Source organism: Giraffa tippelskirchi, chromosome 5 (genome assembly GCF_054371585.1).
Source record: "Giraffa tippelskirchi isolate mGirTip1 chromosome 5, T2T-mGirTip1v1.2.pri, whole genome shotgun sequence".
NCBI lineage: Eukaryota > Metazoa > Chordata > Mammalia > Artiodactyla > Giraffidae > Giraffa > Giraffa tippelskirchi.
Window position 1 is genome coordinate 62477622 of NC_137279.1, and position 20342 is coordinate 62497963.

General features: G+C 36.1%; 1 protein-coding gene across 4 annotated transcripts in view; it reads left to right on the plus strand.

Annotated features, from left to right (window-relative positions):
- LOC145504425 (heat shock protein HSP 90-alpha-like) overlaps positions 1 to 12749 on the plus strand; it is a 66472-nt gene extending 53723 nt beyond the window's left edge. For 3 of the 4 annotated variants that reach the window (XM_081485190.1, XM_081485189.1, XM_081485191.1), the window contains one exon: positions 9769 to 12749. In XM_081485190.1, the coding sequence (XP_081341316.1) occupies positions 9838 to 12039 (2202 nt within the window). In that variant the 5' untranslated portion in view covers positions 9769 to 9837 and the 3' untranslated portion in view covers positions 12040 to 12749. Of the gene's footprint in view, positions 1 to 9768 lie in introns of those variants that run through there. The other variant, XM_081485192.1, reaches the window with a different exon arrangement.
- Positions 12750 to 20342: the final 7593 nt, after the last annotated feature.

The following is a 20342-nucleotide window of genomic DNA, read 5'->3' on the forward strand; positions in this document are numbered from 1 at the left end:
AAAATCTTCAAATGTGCACATATTTAGTAATACTTAAATGTGTACAAGTGGAAATTTAATATGTGTCCCTGTAGTGAAAAATACTGGAAGAGAAGTTAAAATCAACTGAATACTTCTTGTTACATCTTTCTTGTATTACAGGAAAATAAAAAGGTTGAAAGATTTTTGTTTCTATTCTTATCTATAGCTTTCTAAAAGTAAACTTTCATGTCTGCCTTGTTTATTTTTCCTATTTTGTAAACATCAGCAGCTTCAGGATATCAAGATGTATAATATATGTAATGTGTGTCAAATTATAAACCTCAACATTGCAGCCCAGAAAATACAAATTAGTTTACCAGACATATCATAGGTGATTTGAGTATAGGCTTTTAAACAGCAGTTTTTATTCAAAGTTTGGAACTAGATCTTTCTTGCTGATCCTTCTGTATCCCACATAAAAGACTGCTGCTGCTGCTGCTAAGTCACTTCAGTCATGTTTGATTCTGTGCAACCCCATAGACAGCGGCCCACCAGGCTCCTCCGTCCCTGGGATTCTCCAGGCAAGAATACTGGAGCTGGTTGCCATTTCCTTCTCCAATGCATGAAAGTGAAAAGTGAAAGTGAAGTTGCTCAGTCGTGTCCAAATCTTCGCGACCCCATGGACTATAGTCTACCAGGCTCCTCCGTCCATGGGATTTTCCAGGCAAGAGTACTGGGGTGGGTTGCCATTTCCTTCTCCAGATGAAAGACTGCATTAACCCTCAAAGCATATTTCACTTCTCTTCCCATAATATCATTCTAAATTTTAGGGAGTTTATAAACTATGCTCTCCTCTATTTATTTTTAATTTTAAGATACATTGGACTTCCAATTCTACAAAGTTGGATTATAAAAGTTAAAGTAGATGTTTTTCTTTTTAATTTTGTAACTCATCTTTTCACTTTTTCCTCAACTAAAGAGAGCACTTATTGGGAATTTGATAGGAAAAATATATGTCTCCAATGTTTGAATTTTATGTTAGAAATGCAAAACATAGAGATAAAATAAATAATTCAGTGAATTGTCTACATTTTTTTAGATTCCACATATAAGCAATACCACATATTTGTCTGTTTCTGGCTTAATTTACTCAGTATGAGAAGCTCTAGGTCCATCCATATTGCTGCAAATGACATTATTTTGTTCTTCTTTAAGGCTGAATAGTATTCCATTGTACACATGTATCATATCTTCTTTATCCATTCACCTGTTGATGGACCTTTAGGTTTTTTCCATGTCTTGGTTATTGTAAATAGTACTGCAATATGCATTAAGCTGCATATATATTTTGTAATTATGATTTTCTCCATACGTATGCCCAGGAATGGGGTTACAGATCATAAAGTAGCTTTACTTTTAGTCTTTTAAGGAACCTCCATACTGGTCTCCATAGTGGCTATACCAACTTACATTCCCACCAACAGTCTAAGAGGGATCTCTTTTTTCTGCACCCCTTCCAGCATTTATTATTTGTAACTTTTTGATGATGGCACTTCTGACCAATGTGATGTGATACCTCATTGGTGTTTTGATATTAATTTCTCTAATAATTAGCATTATTGAGCATTTTTTCATGTGCCTTTTTGCCTTGGGTAATATATTCATTTCGACAATATTGATTATTCCAAACTAAGAACACAGTATATCTTGCCATCTGTTTGTGTTATCTTCAGTTTCTTCCATCAACAGTTTAAAGTTTTTGAAATACAAGTCTTTTGCCTGCTTGGGTAGGTTTATTCCTACATGTTTTATTCTTTTTGATGCAAAGGTAAATTTTAACAGAGAAAAATAAAGGAGCTGTTGGACAAAATTCCACTTCATTTGTACATTTTTACAGTTTTACTATAAACTGTTTTAAATATGATATTATACTTTCAAAACCTACAATTCTTTCATATCCAAAGGCAAGACAAATAATCCAAAGATAGAAGCAACTTGAATATTGACTATTTTCTAAGTTCTGTTTATGACCATCCTATTATGCTTTAATATATTGAAACAAATTTTGCACTGATCACAAATGCATATTAGAAATGGTTAATCAGGACTTTTTTAGTTTGAATTTATAAAAAACTACGTAAAGCAAACATAACTCATTATCTACAGACTTAAGCACAGTTTTTAAATGCTTAAAAGGATTTCCTTGTAAATCTGCTGCACCCTACCCCATACACAGATCTCAATTCACCCATGCTAGGGCTTCTCTGCTGGCTCAGATGGTAAAGAATCTGCCCGCAATGTGGAAGACCCAGGGTCGAACCCTGGGTCAGGGAGATTCCCCTGGAGAAGGAAAGGCTACCCATTCCAGTATTCTTGCTTAGAGAATTCCATAGACAGAGGAGCATGGTGGCTACAGCAGTGGGCTACAGTCCCTGGGATCTCAAAGAGTAGAACACAACTGAGCAACTAACACTTTCACTTTTCTTTTCTTTTCCTGATGACTTAATTCTCAATCAGATACCATCTGAATGAAACATTCTTATGTTTTCAAACCCATGATTCAAGAAAGCTCTGTCCTCCTGGTGAGTATGACTAGGCTCTCCCTTCATGCCTACTTACCCACACATTGAGAATTCCTTATAAAATATCTATTTTACCTTTTTATATTTTGTGCATGTGTCTGTAAGTCTCTCAGTCCTGCCTGACTCTTTCTTTGCAACCCCACAGACTGGGGCATATCCATGGAATACTCCAGGCAACAATACTGGAGTGGGTTGCTATTTCCTCCTCCAGGGGATCTTTCTGACCCAGTGTTCAAACCCAGCGTTCAAACTCCTGCATTGCAGGCAGATTCTTTACCAGCTGAGTCACCAGGAAGCATGAATCCTATTAAACTGTACTTTGGGAGTTTCCTTCATTAATATAAGCCAAGACTTAAAAGTGTATCAGCTGAATTTTTTGAATAAAAAAATGACTTATTTTGTATATTGTATTTGTATCTGCAACAATTCAGTCATTAAAAATATAAAAATTTGAACAAAATCAGTTTTCTCTGGAATTTGGCCCTGTTCTGTTCATTTCTATTGCAAACTGCTAGTCAAAATGTGTTTCTTTTTGCTTGAATTATCATAAAAATATTAACTATTTTCTGTACTACCTAATTTCTTACTATAATGCCTAGCAAACCACTTGAAACTCAGCTCTAATAATGGCTATGTTCTACTATACTTTAGGAGGAGATAAAACTGATTAGCTTAATAGTTGGTACTTAATATTTGTCCAGTGCTGATTTAACTAGCTTCGCTACATATACAAAGCTGAGCACCAAAGAATTGATGCTTTTGAATTGTGATGTTGAAGAACACTCTTGAGAGTCCCTTGGACTGCAAGGAGATCCAACCAGTCCATCTTAAAGGAGATCAGCCTTGAATACTCATTGGATGGACTGATGCTAAAGCTGAAACTCCAATACTTTGGCCACCTGTTGTGAAGAACTGACTCCTTGGAAAAGACCCTGATGCTGGGAAAGATTAAAGTTCGGAGGAGAAGGGGATGACAGAGGATGAGATGGTTGGCTGGCATCACGGACTCAATGTACATGAGTTTGAGCAGGCTCTGGGAGTTGGTGATGGACAGGGAGGCCTGGCATGCTGCAATTGATGAGGTCACAAAGAGTTGGACAGGACTGAGCAACTGAACTGAACCGAACTACATTTATCAAGCCAAAGTTTCCTGATAGCCTCTGGTTATGCTCTTCTTTCTGCCCACATGCCTTTGAGTACGTGGTTCTCCAAAGCATTTGTTGATCCCATAGTTCTCCATCTCCCCAAATTCACATTTTCAGTTCCTAAAAATGAAAGGATGCACTCCCGTCTATGACTTCTCAGTTGATAAGTATCTAGAATTACTCTCTTCATCTGGGCTCTGATAACACTTAATTTATGGCTCCCTAAAGACTCTAATCAGTTTCGACTGTCTTTAAGTTATTTGTGTTCATGTTTTACCTCTCCCAATGGACCCATATTTGAGAACCAGAGTCATTTCTTATTTCTTATTTATGACTGAATCACCGTCAGAGCACAGTGCAGCATCTTAACCAGAGTAGGAGTTCCAGAATCTTTATTTTGAAGGCAAAACTGCAATTAATAAATTATGTGAAGTATATACAGCCCAAACTAAGAGAATTAAAGACTCAACATATTTTTGGAAGCTATAATAGAAATAGTTGCAAAAACAAATGCATGTGTTTTTACATCTAACCACATACAAACAAAAACATCTAATCAACAGATCCTTCAATTTCAGAATATTGAAGTAATTGAGTTTTTGAGCTTTTGTAAACAACCATAAAAACTTCATAGAAAAATTTAATGTGTGTATAAGTGTTTAGAGAAAATGTTTTTTTTTTATTTTAATTTCCATTTACCACTATCCCTCCCAAAAATGTCAGAACAGAAAATCAATAGAATATGTGTAATTTTGTCTTTTTTGTATGAATGTAATGAAATAATTTTATCATTCCCAAAATAAACTTTTACTGAACAACATTATGCACTAGGCAATATAAATTAATTTTGTCTTTCTAAATCTAGTTGAATATAGAGAAGAAATTCTCAATTTCAGTCAAGAGATGTAGCACACTAAATTTAGTGCTGTTTTTCCAAAGTGTATTTTTAAGAGATTGATTAGAAATTGAAAATAAGAATATTGATTAAAGTCCATCCTTACAAAATTCCTAAATATGCTTCTTGACTTAACACCAGTATCTTGCTAGAAGAATCATTTTATGTTCTTCAATTACTTCACATTAGCAAATAGAATACTTAATAATGATTGACTAATGCAAATTTATTTTCATTTTTAAGTTTTCAAGATAAAGTGAAGAAGCTCTGTCTGGGACTGTGCATTTCAACCTTTTTTTTTTAAGTTATTTGACCTGAATTTTCTAGTTTATATACCCATTTTAAAGGATAAGGACCAATGCAAAACACAGCAAAACAAACCTTCAGGACTTTTTTTCCTCCTACTAATTAGTGAATCTATTTAAGAACAGTTTTTCTGACATTGTTTTTCTGACTTTAGTTGTCTGAAGTGTAACAAATCACTCCCAGCATAAGCATCTTAAAAAATGATAATAATCGTTTATATTTTTCACAAATTTTGTGCATCAGGAATTTTAGGGCAACTGACTGTGCAAAACAGATCTCAGCTTTTTTCTGCTATCAATCTCATTCTAAATAAAGAAAACTAAGTGAAAATACAAGATATCTTAAGAAAATTATTGAAACTGTATAAAATATTTCTGAAAAAAATATATCTTCATATAGGTATTTATCCCAAATGCTCATTCCCAATGGGTTATTGTTACCATGAATTTTCTATGTAGGAAGATGTGAAGGTGTGTATGCAGCTCTATGATGAATAAATTTCCTGTAGAATGCAACAGAAGCTGTCTGCACTGGATGTGGGTAATAAGAGGAGTGAAGCTTTCTCTGCAGAAAAATTTAAAATATTCTAAGCTTTGCTAAAACTCAGTTTACTTCTTTCATCATCCCAATGCACTGAAAATTCTAAATATTGCCAGTGACACAATATTTCTCTGTGAAAGTTTTCTTATCTGGTTTAAAAGCAAGGCACTTCCTGTAGTTATCGTAGAGTTTTAACAATGTGATAAAAATTCAAATTGCAAATCAGCACATTTTTATTACTCCCTTTAATAATCTTTCCATTCTACATTAAAGTTAATTCTGAGAACTCTCAGTTATACAGTAAAATTCTACCCAAACAGATCACTTACCCAAATTTATTCCAAGAGTTAAGAGTATAGTCTGATTCAGAATCAACCAAACTAATTTTGGGGGCCAGTCTTGTCTGAAACCACTATATAATTACAATTTCCTACATATAACAGTAGAATTAAAATAAACCATGAGAGCACAGTGATCGTAAACAGCAGAAACAAAATTTGAGTTGCATTTATTGTCACTCTCTGTGCAAATTATTCCCTAATTTTGACAGAAGAATTTCTACTGGGAACATTTCCTCTGGTGTATATTTCCCTTTCTTCAGAAAATACAACAATACAAAAGATAAAGGACTGTTATCCAAAGTGTACAGAAAACTCATAAAACTCAACATTAGGAAAACAAACAACCCAATTAAAAATGAGCCAAAGACCTTAGCAGACACATCACCAAAGGTATACAACTGACAAATAAGAATATTAAAAGATGCTTCACATCATATGTCATCAGGGAAATGTGAATTAAAACAACAATGAGATACCAAGGCCGTATATTTTCACCATGCTTATTTAACTTATATGCAGAGTACATCATGTGAAATGCTGGGCTGGATGAAGCACAAGCTGGAATCAGGATTGCTGGGAGAAATATCAATAACCTCACATATGAAGATGACACCACCCTTCAGGCAGAAAGTGAAGAACTAAAGATACTCTTGATAAAAGTGAAAGAGGAGAGTGAAAAAGTAGGCTGAAAACTCAACATTCAGAAAACGAAGATCATGGCATCCGGTCCCATCACTTAATAGCAAATATATGCTGAAACAATGGAAACAGTGGCAGAGTTTATTTTTTTAGGCTCCAAAATCACTGCAGATGGTGACTGCAGCCATGAAATTAAGACACTTGCTCCGTGGAAGAAAAACTATGACCAACGTAGACACCATGTTAAAAAGCAGAGACATTACTTTGCCAACAAAGGTCCATCTATTCAAAGCTATGGTTTTTCCAGTAATCATGTGTGGACCATAAAACAGCTGAGTGCCAAAGAATTGATGCTTTTGAACTGTGGTGTTGGAGAAGACTCTTGAGAGTCTTTTGGACTGCAAGGCGATCCAACCAGTCCATCCTAAAGGAGATCAGTCCTGAAGATTCATTTGAATGACTGATGCTGAAGCTGAAACTACAATACTTTAGCCACCTGATGCGAAGAACTGATTCATTTGAGAAGACCCTGATGCTGGGAAAGATTGAAGGCAGAAGGAGAAGGGGATGAAAGAGGATGAGATGGTTGGATGGCATCACTGACTCAATGGACATGAGTTTGAGTAAGCTCTGGGAGTTGGTGATGGACAGGGAGACCTGGCATGCTGCAATCCACAGGGTCACAAAGAGTCAGACATTACTGAGAGACTGAACTGAACTGAGAAGGCCCCAGACAACACTAACAAAAATCAAGTCCTGGTAGGAATGCGTAACAGGAACTCTTACATATGATAGTGGAAATGCAAAATAGTCCAGCCACTTTGAAAGACTAGACTTACCTTAAGATCCAGCAGTCATGCTCCTTGATATTTGCCCAAATGAATTTGGACTTTGGGTGATGATGCTGAGTCAGTGTAGACTCATCAGCTGTAACAAATGTCTCACCCTCATGTGGGATATTGATCACGAAGGAGGCTGTGTGTGTTTGAAGGCTGTCAGGAGTCATAAAGGAACTCTCTGAACTTTCTGCTCAGTTTTGATATGAACTCTGCCCTCAAAAAGTCTATTTAAAACTTTAAATGTAGTATATTAACCTATCACTTTTGTCTTGTTGTACTGTAGTATATTTTAATGATTTGTTTACACATATCCATTTTAACAAAACAATATTTTAGTGTGTGAATAACTTTTGCAGCCATTATCAATACTTTTTACTTTTTAGATAGTAAATTTTCAAAATAATCTTCCAATATAGAGAATATATTAAAAAACGATCTGTTCCAGGTGTACAATTTACTTCAGAGTATATAACCATTGTTCTTAGTTGCTCTGTTGTGTCCAACTCTTTGCGATTTCACACACTGTAGCCTGACAGGTTCATCTGTCAATGGGGATTCTCCAGGCAAGAAGATCAGAATGGGTTGCCATGCCCTCCTCCAGAGGATCTTTCCAACCCAGGGACTGAAGCCAAGATTGCTGCATTGCACATGGATTCTTTGCTATCTGAGCGACCAGGAAAGCCCATATAACCATTGGTATCACTGGTACTCTGCCTCACGCCTTCATTTTTAAAGTTATCATTCCCTTCAAAAGCTAACTTATTGTTTTAGACAATAAATGTACCTGAAATATATGTCCATTTAAGATCTTTTTTTTTTTTTTCTGATCCCACCAGTCCACCAGTAATTGTTACTCTGAAGAAATTTTAGAAGCTGCATCTTGAATGTCTTTTAAGAAATATTTTAGGACTACTGATTTAGTGAATTCACATCCATGTATATTTTTCTCTTAAATTTTCAGTTTCTCAGGACTCATTGATGGTGTTGATAAGATTATAATTACACAGGTGTTCCTTAAAGCTAGGGGCTTTCCAGGTGACTCAGTGGTAAAGCATCCACCTGCCAATTGAGGAGACCCAGGAGACTTGGGTTGGGAAGATCTCCTCGAGTAAGAAATGCCAATCCACTCCAGAATTCTTGCCTGGAAAAATCCCATGGACAGAGGAGCCTGGTGAGCTACAGTCCATGGGTTAGCAAAGAGTTGGACATGATTGAGCACACATACACGCATCTTCACTAGGCATGCTATGACAAATTTATAGGTTAAAATTTTTGCTGTTGTCTCATTTCCTATTCAGAAATTAATAATCAGATTGAGGTCTTCTTTCAAATGTTTTTTAGTCAACCAGACAGTTCTCTAAAACTATTCCTTGCGTTTTCTGAACTTTAAACTTTTAATCTCAATGTCCTCAAACTTTTGTTAAATGGTTTTCCTGCTATGACTTTGTATCACTATGACTGAAAAGAGAAAAGTTTAAGAATACTTTTGCTCATTGAAGAGTGTAATAGCATAATAACAGCATTTATTTTTCATGAAGAACTTCTGATCCCAATTATTTGTGTAACCTGATTTTATGGTATTAAGGAAACTCTATTTTCTTCTAAAAGTATTAAATATAAGACTTCAAACATCTGTCACTCAGCTGTGTAGAGGCAGTAAACCCAAAAGTGTATAGGCCATTTATTAATAAATTTGACAAGGGAATAAGAGGAGGAAGAAATTTAAATAATTTTACCTGATTTCATATTCTCTGTATTTTACACTTTTACTTTTTAAGTTCTAAATTTGCTAGATAATTTTCTGGTGACTTTGTGTTTACATATTTCTGCTGGTGAATGTCTATGAGAATAAAGCGTTTCACTTATTTACAGAAAGGATTCAGTATTGACATCAAGTTTATGTTGCAGTGCCTACTGCAAGGACTTGGTAAGGGTAAAAAAAGTCTTGATCCAAAAAACATTCAATCTCTTTTCTTTTGTTGTTCAGTTATTAATTCTTGTCTAACCCTTTGCAATCCCATGGACTGCAGCAGCCAAAGTATTAGAGCTTCAGCTTCTCCATCAGTCCTGTCAATGAATATTCAGGGTTGATGTTCTTTAGGATTGACTTCTTTGATCTCCTTACATTTCGACTCTCAAGAGTTTTCTCCAGCACCACAATTCAAAGGCATCAGTTCTTTGGAACTCAGCCTTCTTTATGGTACAACTCACATCCATATATGACTAGTAGAAAAAACAGCTTTCACTAGACAGGTCTTTGTTGGCAAAGTGATGTCTTTGCTTCTTAATACATTCTCTAGGTTTGTCATAGCTTTCCTTCCAAGGAGCAAGTGTCTTTTAATTTCATGGCTGCAGTCGCCATCTTCAGTGATTTATTGGCCAAGAAAATAAAATCTGTCACTGCTTCTACTTTCTCCCCATCTATTGCCATGAAGTAATGGGACCGGATGCCATGATTTTCATTTTTAAATGTTGAGTTTTAAACCAGCTTTTTCACTCTCCTCTTTCACCTTCATCAAGAGGCTTTTGAGTTGCCGCTGCGTCCCGGTGCTGCGTCGTTGCGGAACCCGTACTAGTCCTTCAGCCAAGATGCCCGAGGAGACCCAGGCCCAGGACCAGCCGATGGAGGAGGAGGAGGTGGAGACGTTCGCCTTCCAGGCGGAAATTGCTCAGTTGATGTCACTGATCATCAACACTTTCTACTCGAATAAGGAGATTTTCCTGAGGGAGCTGATTTCAAACTCACCCGATGACCTGGACAAGATCAGGTATGAGAGCTTGACGGATCCCAGTAAGTTAGACTCTGGAAAAGAGCTGCACATCAATCTCATACCGAATAAGCAAGATCGAACCCTCACCATCGTGGACACCGGCATTGGGATGACCAAGGCCGATTTGATTAATAACCTGGGCACCATCGCCAAGTCCGGGACCAAGGTGTTCATGGAGGCTTTGCAGGCTGGCGCTGATATCTCTATGATTGGCCAGTTTGGTGTCGGGTTTTATTCAGCCTATTTGGTGGCTGAGAAAGTGACCGTTATCACCAAGCATAACGATGACGAGCAGTACGCCTGGGAGTCTTCTGCAGGAGGGTCCTTCACAGTGAGGACTGACACAGGAGAACCTATGGGGCGTGGAACAAAGGTTATTCTGCATCTGAAAGAAGACCAGACTGAGTACCTGGAGGAACGGAGAATAAAGGAGATTGTGAAGAAGCATTCTCAGTTCATTGGCTATCCCATCACTCTTTTTGTGGAGAAGGAACATGATAAAGAAGTTAGTGACGATGAGGCAGAAGAGAAGGAAGACAAAGAGGAAGAGAAGGAGAAAGAAGAAAAGGAATCTGATGACAAGCCCGAGATAGAAGACGTTGGCTCAGATGAAGAGGAGGAAGAGAAGAAGGACGGGGACAAGAAGAAGAAGAAGAAGATCAAGGAGAAGTACATTGATCAAGAAGAGCTGAACAAGACAAAGCCTATCTGGACCAGAAACCCTGATGACATCACTAACGAGGAGTATAGAGAGTTCTACAAGAGCCTGACCAACGATTGGGAGGATCACTTGGCGGTCAAGCATTTTTCAGTTGAAGGACAGTTGGAATTCAGAGCCCTTCTTTTTGTCCCAAGACGAGCTCCTTTTGACCTGTTTGAAAACAGAAAGAAGAAGAACAACATTAAGTTGTATGTTCGCAGAGTTTTCATCATGGATAACTGTGAGGAGCTAATCCCCGAATACCTGAATTTCATTAGAGGTGTGGTGGACTCTGAGGATCTCCCTCTGAACATTTCCCGTGAGATGTTGCAACAAAGCAAAATTTTGAAAGTTATCAGGAAGAATTTGGTCAAAAAGTGCTTGGAACTCTTCACTGAACTGGCAGAAGATAAAGAGAACTACAAGAAGTTTTATGAGCAGTTCTCTAAAAATATTAAGCTTGGAATACATGAAGATTCTCAAAATCGGAAGAAGCTTTCAGAGCTGTTGAGGTACTATACTTCTGCTTCTGGTGATGAGATGGTTTCTCTCAAGGACTACTGCACAAGAATGAAGGAAAACCAGAAACACATCTATTACATCACAGGTGAGACAGAAGACCAGGTAGCCAACTCTGCCTTTGTGGAGCGTCGCCGGAAGCACGGCTTGGAAGTGATCTACGTGATCGAGCCTATTGATAAGTACTGTGTGCAACAGCTGAAGGAGTTTGAGGGGAAGACCTTGGTGTCAGTCACCAAAGAAGGCCTGGAACTTCCAGAAGATGAGGAAGAGAAAAAGAAACAAGAAGAGAAAAAGACAAAGTTTGAAAACCTCTGCAAAATCATGAAGGACATTTTGGAGAAGAAAGTTGAAAAGGTGGTTGTGTCAAACCGTTTGGTGACATCCCCCTGCTGCATCGTCACAAGCACATATGGCTGGACAGCAAACATGGAACGGATCCTGAAGGCTCAAGCCCTGAGAGACAACTCAACAATGGGTTACATGGCAGCCAAGAAGCACCTGGAGATCAACCCTGACCATTCCATCATTGAGACCTTGAGGCAAAAGGCAGAGGCTGACAAGAATGACAAGTCTGTGAAGGATCTGGTCATCTTGCTGTACGAAACAGCTCTCCTGTCTTCTGGCTTCAGTCTGGAGGATCCCCAGACACATGCCAACAGGATCTACAGGATGATCAAACTGGGTCTCGGAATTGACGAGGATGACCCCACTGCTGAAGACAGCAGTGCTGCTGACACTGAGGAAATGCCGCCCCTGGAAGGGGATGATGACACGTCCCGCATGGAGGAAGTAGACTAAGCGCTGCCTGAGGATTGCTTGGCTATGTGTTCAGCACTCGGCCTCCGTTCCCTCTAATATGTTTTCAAGTGTTTCTTTATTTTTGTTAACATTTAAGAATCTGTATGGCATGACAACTGCATAAGGGGAAGATAAGATTTCTTTCTACTAAGTGTGATACTGTGATACTTATAGCACTAAAGCAAAGCTAGTTGTTTTTTCCTAGTTTCATGTTGGCTTATTTTAACAGGTGGAAGTAGTTACGTTTGTTGTAAGGTGTATATGTAACCTGTGTTAACTTTGTGGTCTGAAGTGTTTAGCTATCAAGCGGATTCTTCAGTAGACCAAAATTTTCTGTCACTGAAGTGTTCTGAAGTATATACCTTGATGTTTAAAAGAAATAGTTGTTAAAGCAAGTTTTCATCTTCTGGGATATACTTTTTAAAACTTCCATCCCCTGTAGTTACGACTGCATGTGCCAGGCCTCTAGAAGTTAGTGTGTTAAGCTGAACCAGCTTGATTGGAGTCATTGTCCATACACAGGGCTTGTTTTCCAAAGAAAAATATTGTTTAGAGTAGCAAAATTATAAGCCTGCCCAGGCATGTTGTAAAGCCGCTGGAAAAGTAAATTGGAGCAAGTTTTGTGAATGGAAATGTAGCGCTCAAGTCACATTCTGCTTTAAAAAGTTGTAACAAATACAGATGAATTAAAAAGAAAAAAAAAAAAAAAAGAGGCTTTTAGTTCCTCTTTGCTTTCTGCCATAAGTGTGGTGTCATCTGCACATCTGAAATGATTGAATTTTCTCCCAGCAATCTTGATTCCAGTTTGTGCTTCATCCAGCCTGACATTTTGCATGATGTACTCTGCATATAATTTAAATAAAAAGGAATAAATAAATAAATAAATAAATATACAGACTTGTGCTCCTTTCCTGTTTTGAACCAGTCCATTGTTCCATGTAAAGTTCTAACTGTTGCTGCTTGATTCACATACAGACTTCTCAGGAGACAAGTAAGGTGGTCCAGTATTCCCATCTCTATAAGAATTTTTCACCGTTTGTTGTGAGCCACACAGTCAAATGCTTTAGCCTAGTCAGTGAAGCAGAAGTAGATTTTTTTTTTTTCTGAAATTCCCTTGCTTTTGCTATGATCAAGGGAATGTTGCTCTCTTGTTCCTCTGCCTTTTCTAAACCAAGCTTGTACATCTAGAAGTTCTCAGTTCACATAATGCTGAACACTAGCTTGAAGGAATTTGAGTATAATTTTACTAGCATGCCAGGTGCCAGGAGAAGCAAATGACAACCCACTCCACTACTCTTGCCTGGAAAATTCCGTGGACTGAGAAGCCTGGTAGGCTACAGTCCATGGGGTCACAAAGAGTCGGACATGACTGAGTGTCTTCACTTCACTTTACTAGCATGGGAAATAAGTGCAATATACATTCTTTGGCATGGCCTTTCTTTGGGATTGGAATGAAAATTGACCTCTTACAGTCCTGTGACCACTGTTGAGTTTTCCAAATTTGCTGACATTGAGTGTAGTGCTGTTACTCATTTTACAACTCAGCACAGATGTTAACACCTGTTTTGTGAGTGCCGAATTTTCTCTGTCGTTAAAAATACCTAATTATCATCCACTTGAAATAAAAGTGTAGTTTTCTTAGATTTCATTTGTTATTGCATTTATTTTTATGGTCTGCATTACTTATAAATTCATCATTATAAAATAGTTGAGATGACAGAAGTTCAAAAAAATTAAAATGGAAATGAATAGTTTAATAAGTTATAAAAGAAAGGACTGGGATATTCCGGATGTTTGTATATTAATTTATCTTTGAAAAACTGAATTGATATTTAATTGCCTTTTGAAAGTGGAAGCAGTTATTACACATTAACACCTAACAGTTAGAATTAGTATAAATTATGAATGTCATTTAGAGCTGTGGTGTGTGTGGTGTTTACTCATTTAGTCATGCCCGACTCTTTGCGACCCCATGGACTGTAGCGCATCAGGCTCCTTTGTCCATGGGATTTCCCAGACAAGAATACTGGAGTAGGTTGCCGTTTCCTTCTCTAGTTATTTAGAGTTGTACTAGTTGCTTATTAGTATTGAATGAGGAAAATTGTACAACAGTATACATAGAGACACACATTTCAAATTGTATCCACCAAGACAAATTGGACACATTTTGAATGTGTTTTAACTAGCATTTACAGTACCTACATTCTATAAACAAAACAATTTGAAGCTAGTGAATATTCTGTAAATGAATCATACTACTCAGTGAACTGATTTGCTATGATATGAGTTTAAAATATGGTATGAGTTTCTTTATTAGATATTATTTTACAACTGAAATTTAACTGAAAAAAGCAGAAGACCTTTGAAAAATGTTAGTTTAATATTATTTTCAAAAATATGTGATGAATTTTATTGAATATGCCTTTAATTTTTATTACCTGCAATGTAATCCTAAGACATAAAGTATAAGACATAGAATACACCAACACAGTTAAATTTATTCAAAATGAGAGATATTTGTAAATTATTTCTTTCAATTGTCATATTTACTCCTGAGACTTTTAAACTCTAAAAGTTTAGACACTAATTCTAATTCAATATTCAACAGGTCAATTAGTAAGTTTTCTGTCATGCTACCTTGAGACTGTATGAAATTGAAAATAGACTCTAAATATTCTGTGCTTATGGTGATGCAAGTAAATTGTTGTGAAAACCATGTTAGATAAATACCCAACATTAATTATTAATAAATTCACCTCACTTTAGATAAAGTTGTATTTTGCATAAATGAAGAAATAGAAAAGAAATTGTGATCATATTTTCAAGAAACAATAAAAAATTTATATGCATTCCTCAGTTAACTAGTTTTGTGCATTTAAAAAGGAAATCTATTTTTTTTTTAATCTTGGTATTATTCTTTGGATAATTGGCACTTTGTCATAGTTATTTTGTTGACAATACTTGGGAACACATGCCTATGTATAATGTTCTCACAAAATAGGAGGGAATAGATTTTTCCCAAATTGCCAATTTTAATTTTCTATTTCTTAAGAGATTTTGTAATAGTACATATGCAGATCTATTTATGGTTTATGAAATACATACATACTGTAGTTTATAAATAAATACTATTTTATTTAAATATATTTTATATTGAAGATATGCTGAAAGTTAAATCCTTTAGAAATAATAATTCTAACATCTTGTACACCAATACAGCAGTGTAAAGCAATTATCCTCCAATTATAAACAAAAAATCTAGTATTTAATTACTAGATTAATAAGTAATTTATTACTTATTGTAATAAAAATTACTCTAAAATCACATTCATGTTTCATTCCACTTTTAGCATATACTTGACTCACTAACAAGTACAAAAAATTTTCTTTCAAATCAATACGTCATAATTTAATAAGCATCGTCGTTGCGATTTATTCACTGTGTCAGTGTTTATCACCTGTTTGACTAACTTTCTGAAAGTTGATTATTCATTCCTGTTTTCAGATGTACCTGGAACTTTTCACACATTTGGCTAATGTTTTCTGAAGCTTTGAGAGCACTGAGACGGCTTTGGAATTCTTCCATCTCCTCACTAAATAGCATTAGGAAAAAAATCCAAGTATGCGCCTGACAGCACTGCAGAAGTTGTGTCCCTGCTCCTCAGAGGTGCTGAAACCCCGTCAAATTTTCCAGTTAGCCACATATCATATAGTCAAGTGAACTCTGATTCTCCACATTGGGCAAGTTAGTCACATTCATTCCAACATCTTTGAAACCCAAAGAATATCTTCTTAAAAGAAATGGCTGCTAATGCTTTGTGCAAGTTCTTGAAAAATGGGATCAACAAAAGTTTAGTCTATCATGCCAGTGGATTTTACATGAATTTATGCATTTCATGTAAATGAATCTTAAAATGAAAAACAAACTATGGTCTTCCCTATTTAAATTCTAAATCTTTAACATACTGCCATTATTTTTTAATATATATAATTGAAGACTGATTAAAGTATTCATTGATTCAACAAAATTTTAAAACACTGACTCTGTCCATGTAGGCAGCTACCTGGGATATGTTGGTTGGTTGATTTAATCGCTAAGTCATGTCCAGCTCTTGAGACCCTGTGGACAGTAGCCCAACAGGCTCATCTGGAAAGGGATATCCCAGGCATGAACACTGGAGTGGGTTACCATTTCCTTCTCCAGGGGATCTTCCCAGGGGATCATTCCTGGATTGCAGCTGAGTTATTTTACTGTTGAAGCCCCACTAGGAGTATAGCAAAGGGGAAAATAAAACCAAAACAAACAAGATTCCTCCCTTCCTATAGGTTTTAAGTTATCAGATTAATAAAATAAATTTATAAGCTTCACATTTGAGCATATATGCTTGTATGTTGATCTAAATATTTCATCACATGTGAATAAATAATTGTAAAGGATATACTTTCATTTATTATAAGTATTATAAATGTATTTGTCAAGAACTGCAAAGAGTCCAAGATTTTACTTTACCTGCAAGCTGACAATTTAACATGGCACAGTTTTATAGAGGTTTGCAAAAACATGTGAACCTCCTGAGTCATTGACAAAGATCTTCATTATTTGTGGCTGAGCAAAAAGCATAAGCTTCAAGTTTGTAAATCTTATTTGGGCAGTGCAGTGGTGGGCCCTGGTAGATGCTGTGCACACAAGTGAAAAATGGTGACAAGGGGAAATCCCCAGTGTGGGTTAAAAATCTGTCCAACCTGTATGTGGATGGAGGGATTATCTTTATTATACCGCTTGGACAGCAATGTGAACTCTATACCCCCTGGTAAATACTATCTCTATCTTCCAAGGCTATTTGCTACTCAGCTGGTCTTGGAAAAAGCGTCTGAGAAAAACTGTCACAAAAAAGATAGAGTTGTTTTATTATACTCTATGAAATCATTTTACTATAATGGTACAATGAAATCATTGCAATACTATTAAACAAAGTCAGTGGAATCTAAAAATTATCATGCTTGTATAGGTGTCATCACTCCTTTTTTCATTTGACTCAAATTTCTAATTATGCACTATCAGGATATTATTCATCTTCTATTATATTTCATGCAAAAGAGTATATAAGTTGAAATTAAATTACTTTTTTCCACGATGTAAGACTACAATTTTTTTCTTCATTCAGCTATCTTGTGACTATTATTAGCAGTAATCGATCAAAAAATACATTCATTATAACACATAAATATATAATAATTCAACAAATTTTATTTAACTGAAAGTATACTTTTATTAAAATATATCTCTCAATGAGATTGATATCCTTGCCCCTAATATATACCCATTAATGAATATTACACATTGATGGAATGAATCAACTTTCATAAGAAATTAACTATCCTTTTAAAGAAAAATTAATTTTAAGTGTTAAAATTTTTGTTCATATAAATAAATAGATGACAATATATTAGTTTTCTTATAGATTGTCACTGAGTTACTTCAACTTTTTAATTACATGGAAAAGTTGCATAGTGATTAATTAATACATTTATTTTATAAGATATTAGCTGACAAATAAGATTCCCCTTTAATTTGTTGAAAGCAAAGATTTGAAAATCGACTGACTTACAAAAAACAAAATTCTTAGTGTGCCAGCAGATCATTCATGCCCCGAATTCTGGGAAGTAAACCAAAAATGATTTACTAAATATTATCAACTGACTATTAATTACATCTGTTATGTTTTCACCTAGAGACATGTATTTAATCTTATGTATTCAAAAAGGGTAATGAAAGCTGAAATACTTTTCATGCTAATTTACATTTGCCAATGCAATATTTGTTAATAATGATTTCATCCCTTCACATAACTCAATTAAGAAAGCCAGTCTTCATGGTTAAACTAATTAGGCATATCATAGTTGGTTTCTGTCAGAATAAAAGCCTGCCTTCATTGCACAGTTCAAATACATATGCTAATACAAAGTTCAAGATATCTTATAAAACCACTGAGAAAACTAATGTCGTATCAGCAAGAATATCACTGTGCTATTTACAACTAAGAGATATAAAATATTAATCATTTAATAAAGATTATTTGAAAGAAAAAAAGCTTTATAAAATGCTTTGCACATTAATCTGAGCAATTCTGGGAGATAGTGAAGGGCAAGGGAGCCTGGCATTCTGCAATCCACAAGGTTGCAAAGAGTCAGACACAACTTAGTGACTGAACAACAACAAAAGCATTATTTCCCCTTTAGGATCAAGTAATGCTTCATGTAATGTTTAGTATTAATATATTACATGTACTTGAAAAAAAGATTTTCTGTGTCGGGGTAAAGGGTTTCTTTTAAACAATGCAAACTGCCGTGATATAACACTATGGACTGGGTGGCTTAAACAAGGATGGGATGGGGAGGGAGGTGGGAGGGGGGTTCTGGAAGGGGAACGCATGTACACCCATGGTGGATTCATGTCAATGTATGGCAAAACAAATACTATATTGTAAAGAAAAAAATATAGATAAATAAACTAATTAAAAAACAAACAAACAAACAAGGATTCCCAGATTGTGCTAATGGTAAAGAATCTACCTGCCAACGCAGGAGATACAGGTTCAATCCCTGTGTCTGGAAGATCCCCTGGAGGAGGAAATCGCAACCCACTCCAGTATTCTTGCCTGCAAAACCCCATGGACAGAGGAGCCTGGCAGGCTACAGTCCATGGGGTTGCAAAGAGTTAGATACAACTCAGCAACTGACTATGCCATCACAGGTGGCTTAAACAACAAAAATTTACTTGTCATGGTCCTATCAGCTAGGAAATATAAGATTAGGGCAGGCACAGATTTGGAGGTGGTCTGATGAGAGCCCTCTTCTTGGTTTCCAGAAGATCTTCCCTCTGTACCCTCAAATGACAGAAAGACAGCAAGAAAGTTCTCTGTGTGTGTGTGTGTGTTTTAAGAATGATAATCCTATTCACGTGGTCTGAATGATTGAATTATCTCCCAAAGCCCCACCTCCTAGAATCATCACATTAGGGTTAAGAATTTCAGCATACAAATTTGGGGGAACACAGACATTCAGTGTATGACAGTGCTGCTTCCACATTTAGTAATTGAGTACATTGATTACATTGCTCAGATCTTCAATGGCTCTCTTTATTCTTAAAATTAAAACCAATTTTTTGGTCTACTTCATTTATAAATTTATGCCATAGTTACCACCTTTTATTAAAATTTCCAGCTAGAATTTATGATTTATAATCCTTTATTTTCCATCATGTATGTACTAATGCTCCATCTTTTATTTTTGATATTAATAATTGAGGTCTTTTTTTTTTTGTAGTTGGCCTCTCTAGAGGCTAATCAATTTTATCAATCTTTTCAAAGAACCAACTTTTACTGATATATTTTTTGCCTACTGATTTCCTGTTCTCAAATCCTGTTTCATGGATTCCTTCTCTAAATCTTGATATATTTTCCTTCTGGTTCCCTCTACACAATTTCTGCTACAGATTCTGTTATTAACTCATGACTCCCTATCTCTCCAATCTTGGTGTCGGTGACTTTCCCTCTCATAGAACCAACAAATGTTAGTGATTTTCCAGCCTGTCCAAATTTTTGCTTGCTGTTAAGAACGCAGGAGGAACTTCTAAGCTTCTTCCATGTGGAACTAGAAATTGGAAACCTAGGGTCTTTTTTATTGTAATTTTTGTTTTATGTTGCTAGTATTTTACCTACATACTTAAGAAATGGGCTTCCCTTGTAGCTCAGCTGGTAAAGAATCAGCCTGCAATACAGGAAATCCCCATTTGATTCCTCAGTCAGGAAGATCCGCTAGAGAAGGGCTAGACTACCTGCTCCAATATTTTGGCCTGGAGAATTCCATCAACTGTATATTCATTGGGTCACAAAGAATTGAAAACAACTGAGTGACTTGCACTTAAGAAATAATCTTACTTTTAATTATTTGTGACTCTCTTTTAGTGGAATATGTTCTTTAGTGTATTATATATCTTTAATGAATGTATGCTTTTTAGATATTTAGCTTTGGTCTATGAGTTTGTGCTCTCTTGGTTAAATAAGTTACTTTGATGATGAGATCGGTCCATGAGTTTGAAGAGTGGAAAGCCCCAAGCACCCCTCCGATCCATCTCATTGCACCTACATGTTTCCTCACCTTAATACTCCTCCTCCTTTACCTCCACATATCAGGTTAACCCCTTTGGTCTTGATTTCATCATCAAATTATTAGCAGTAGCCGCTTTTGCAGAAACTATTTATTGGGTATAATTTACCCTGAATGGCAAGGGAGAAGTGAAA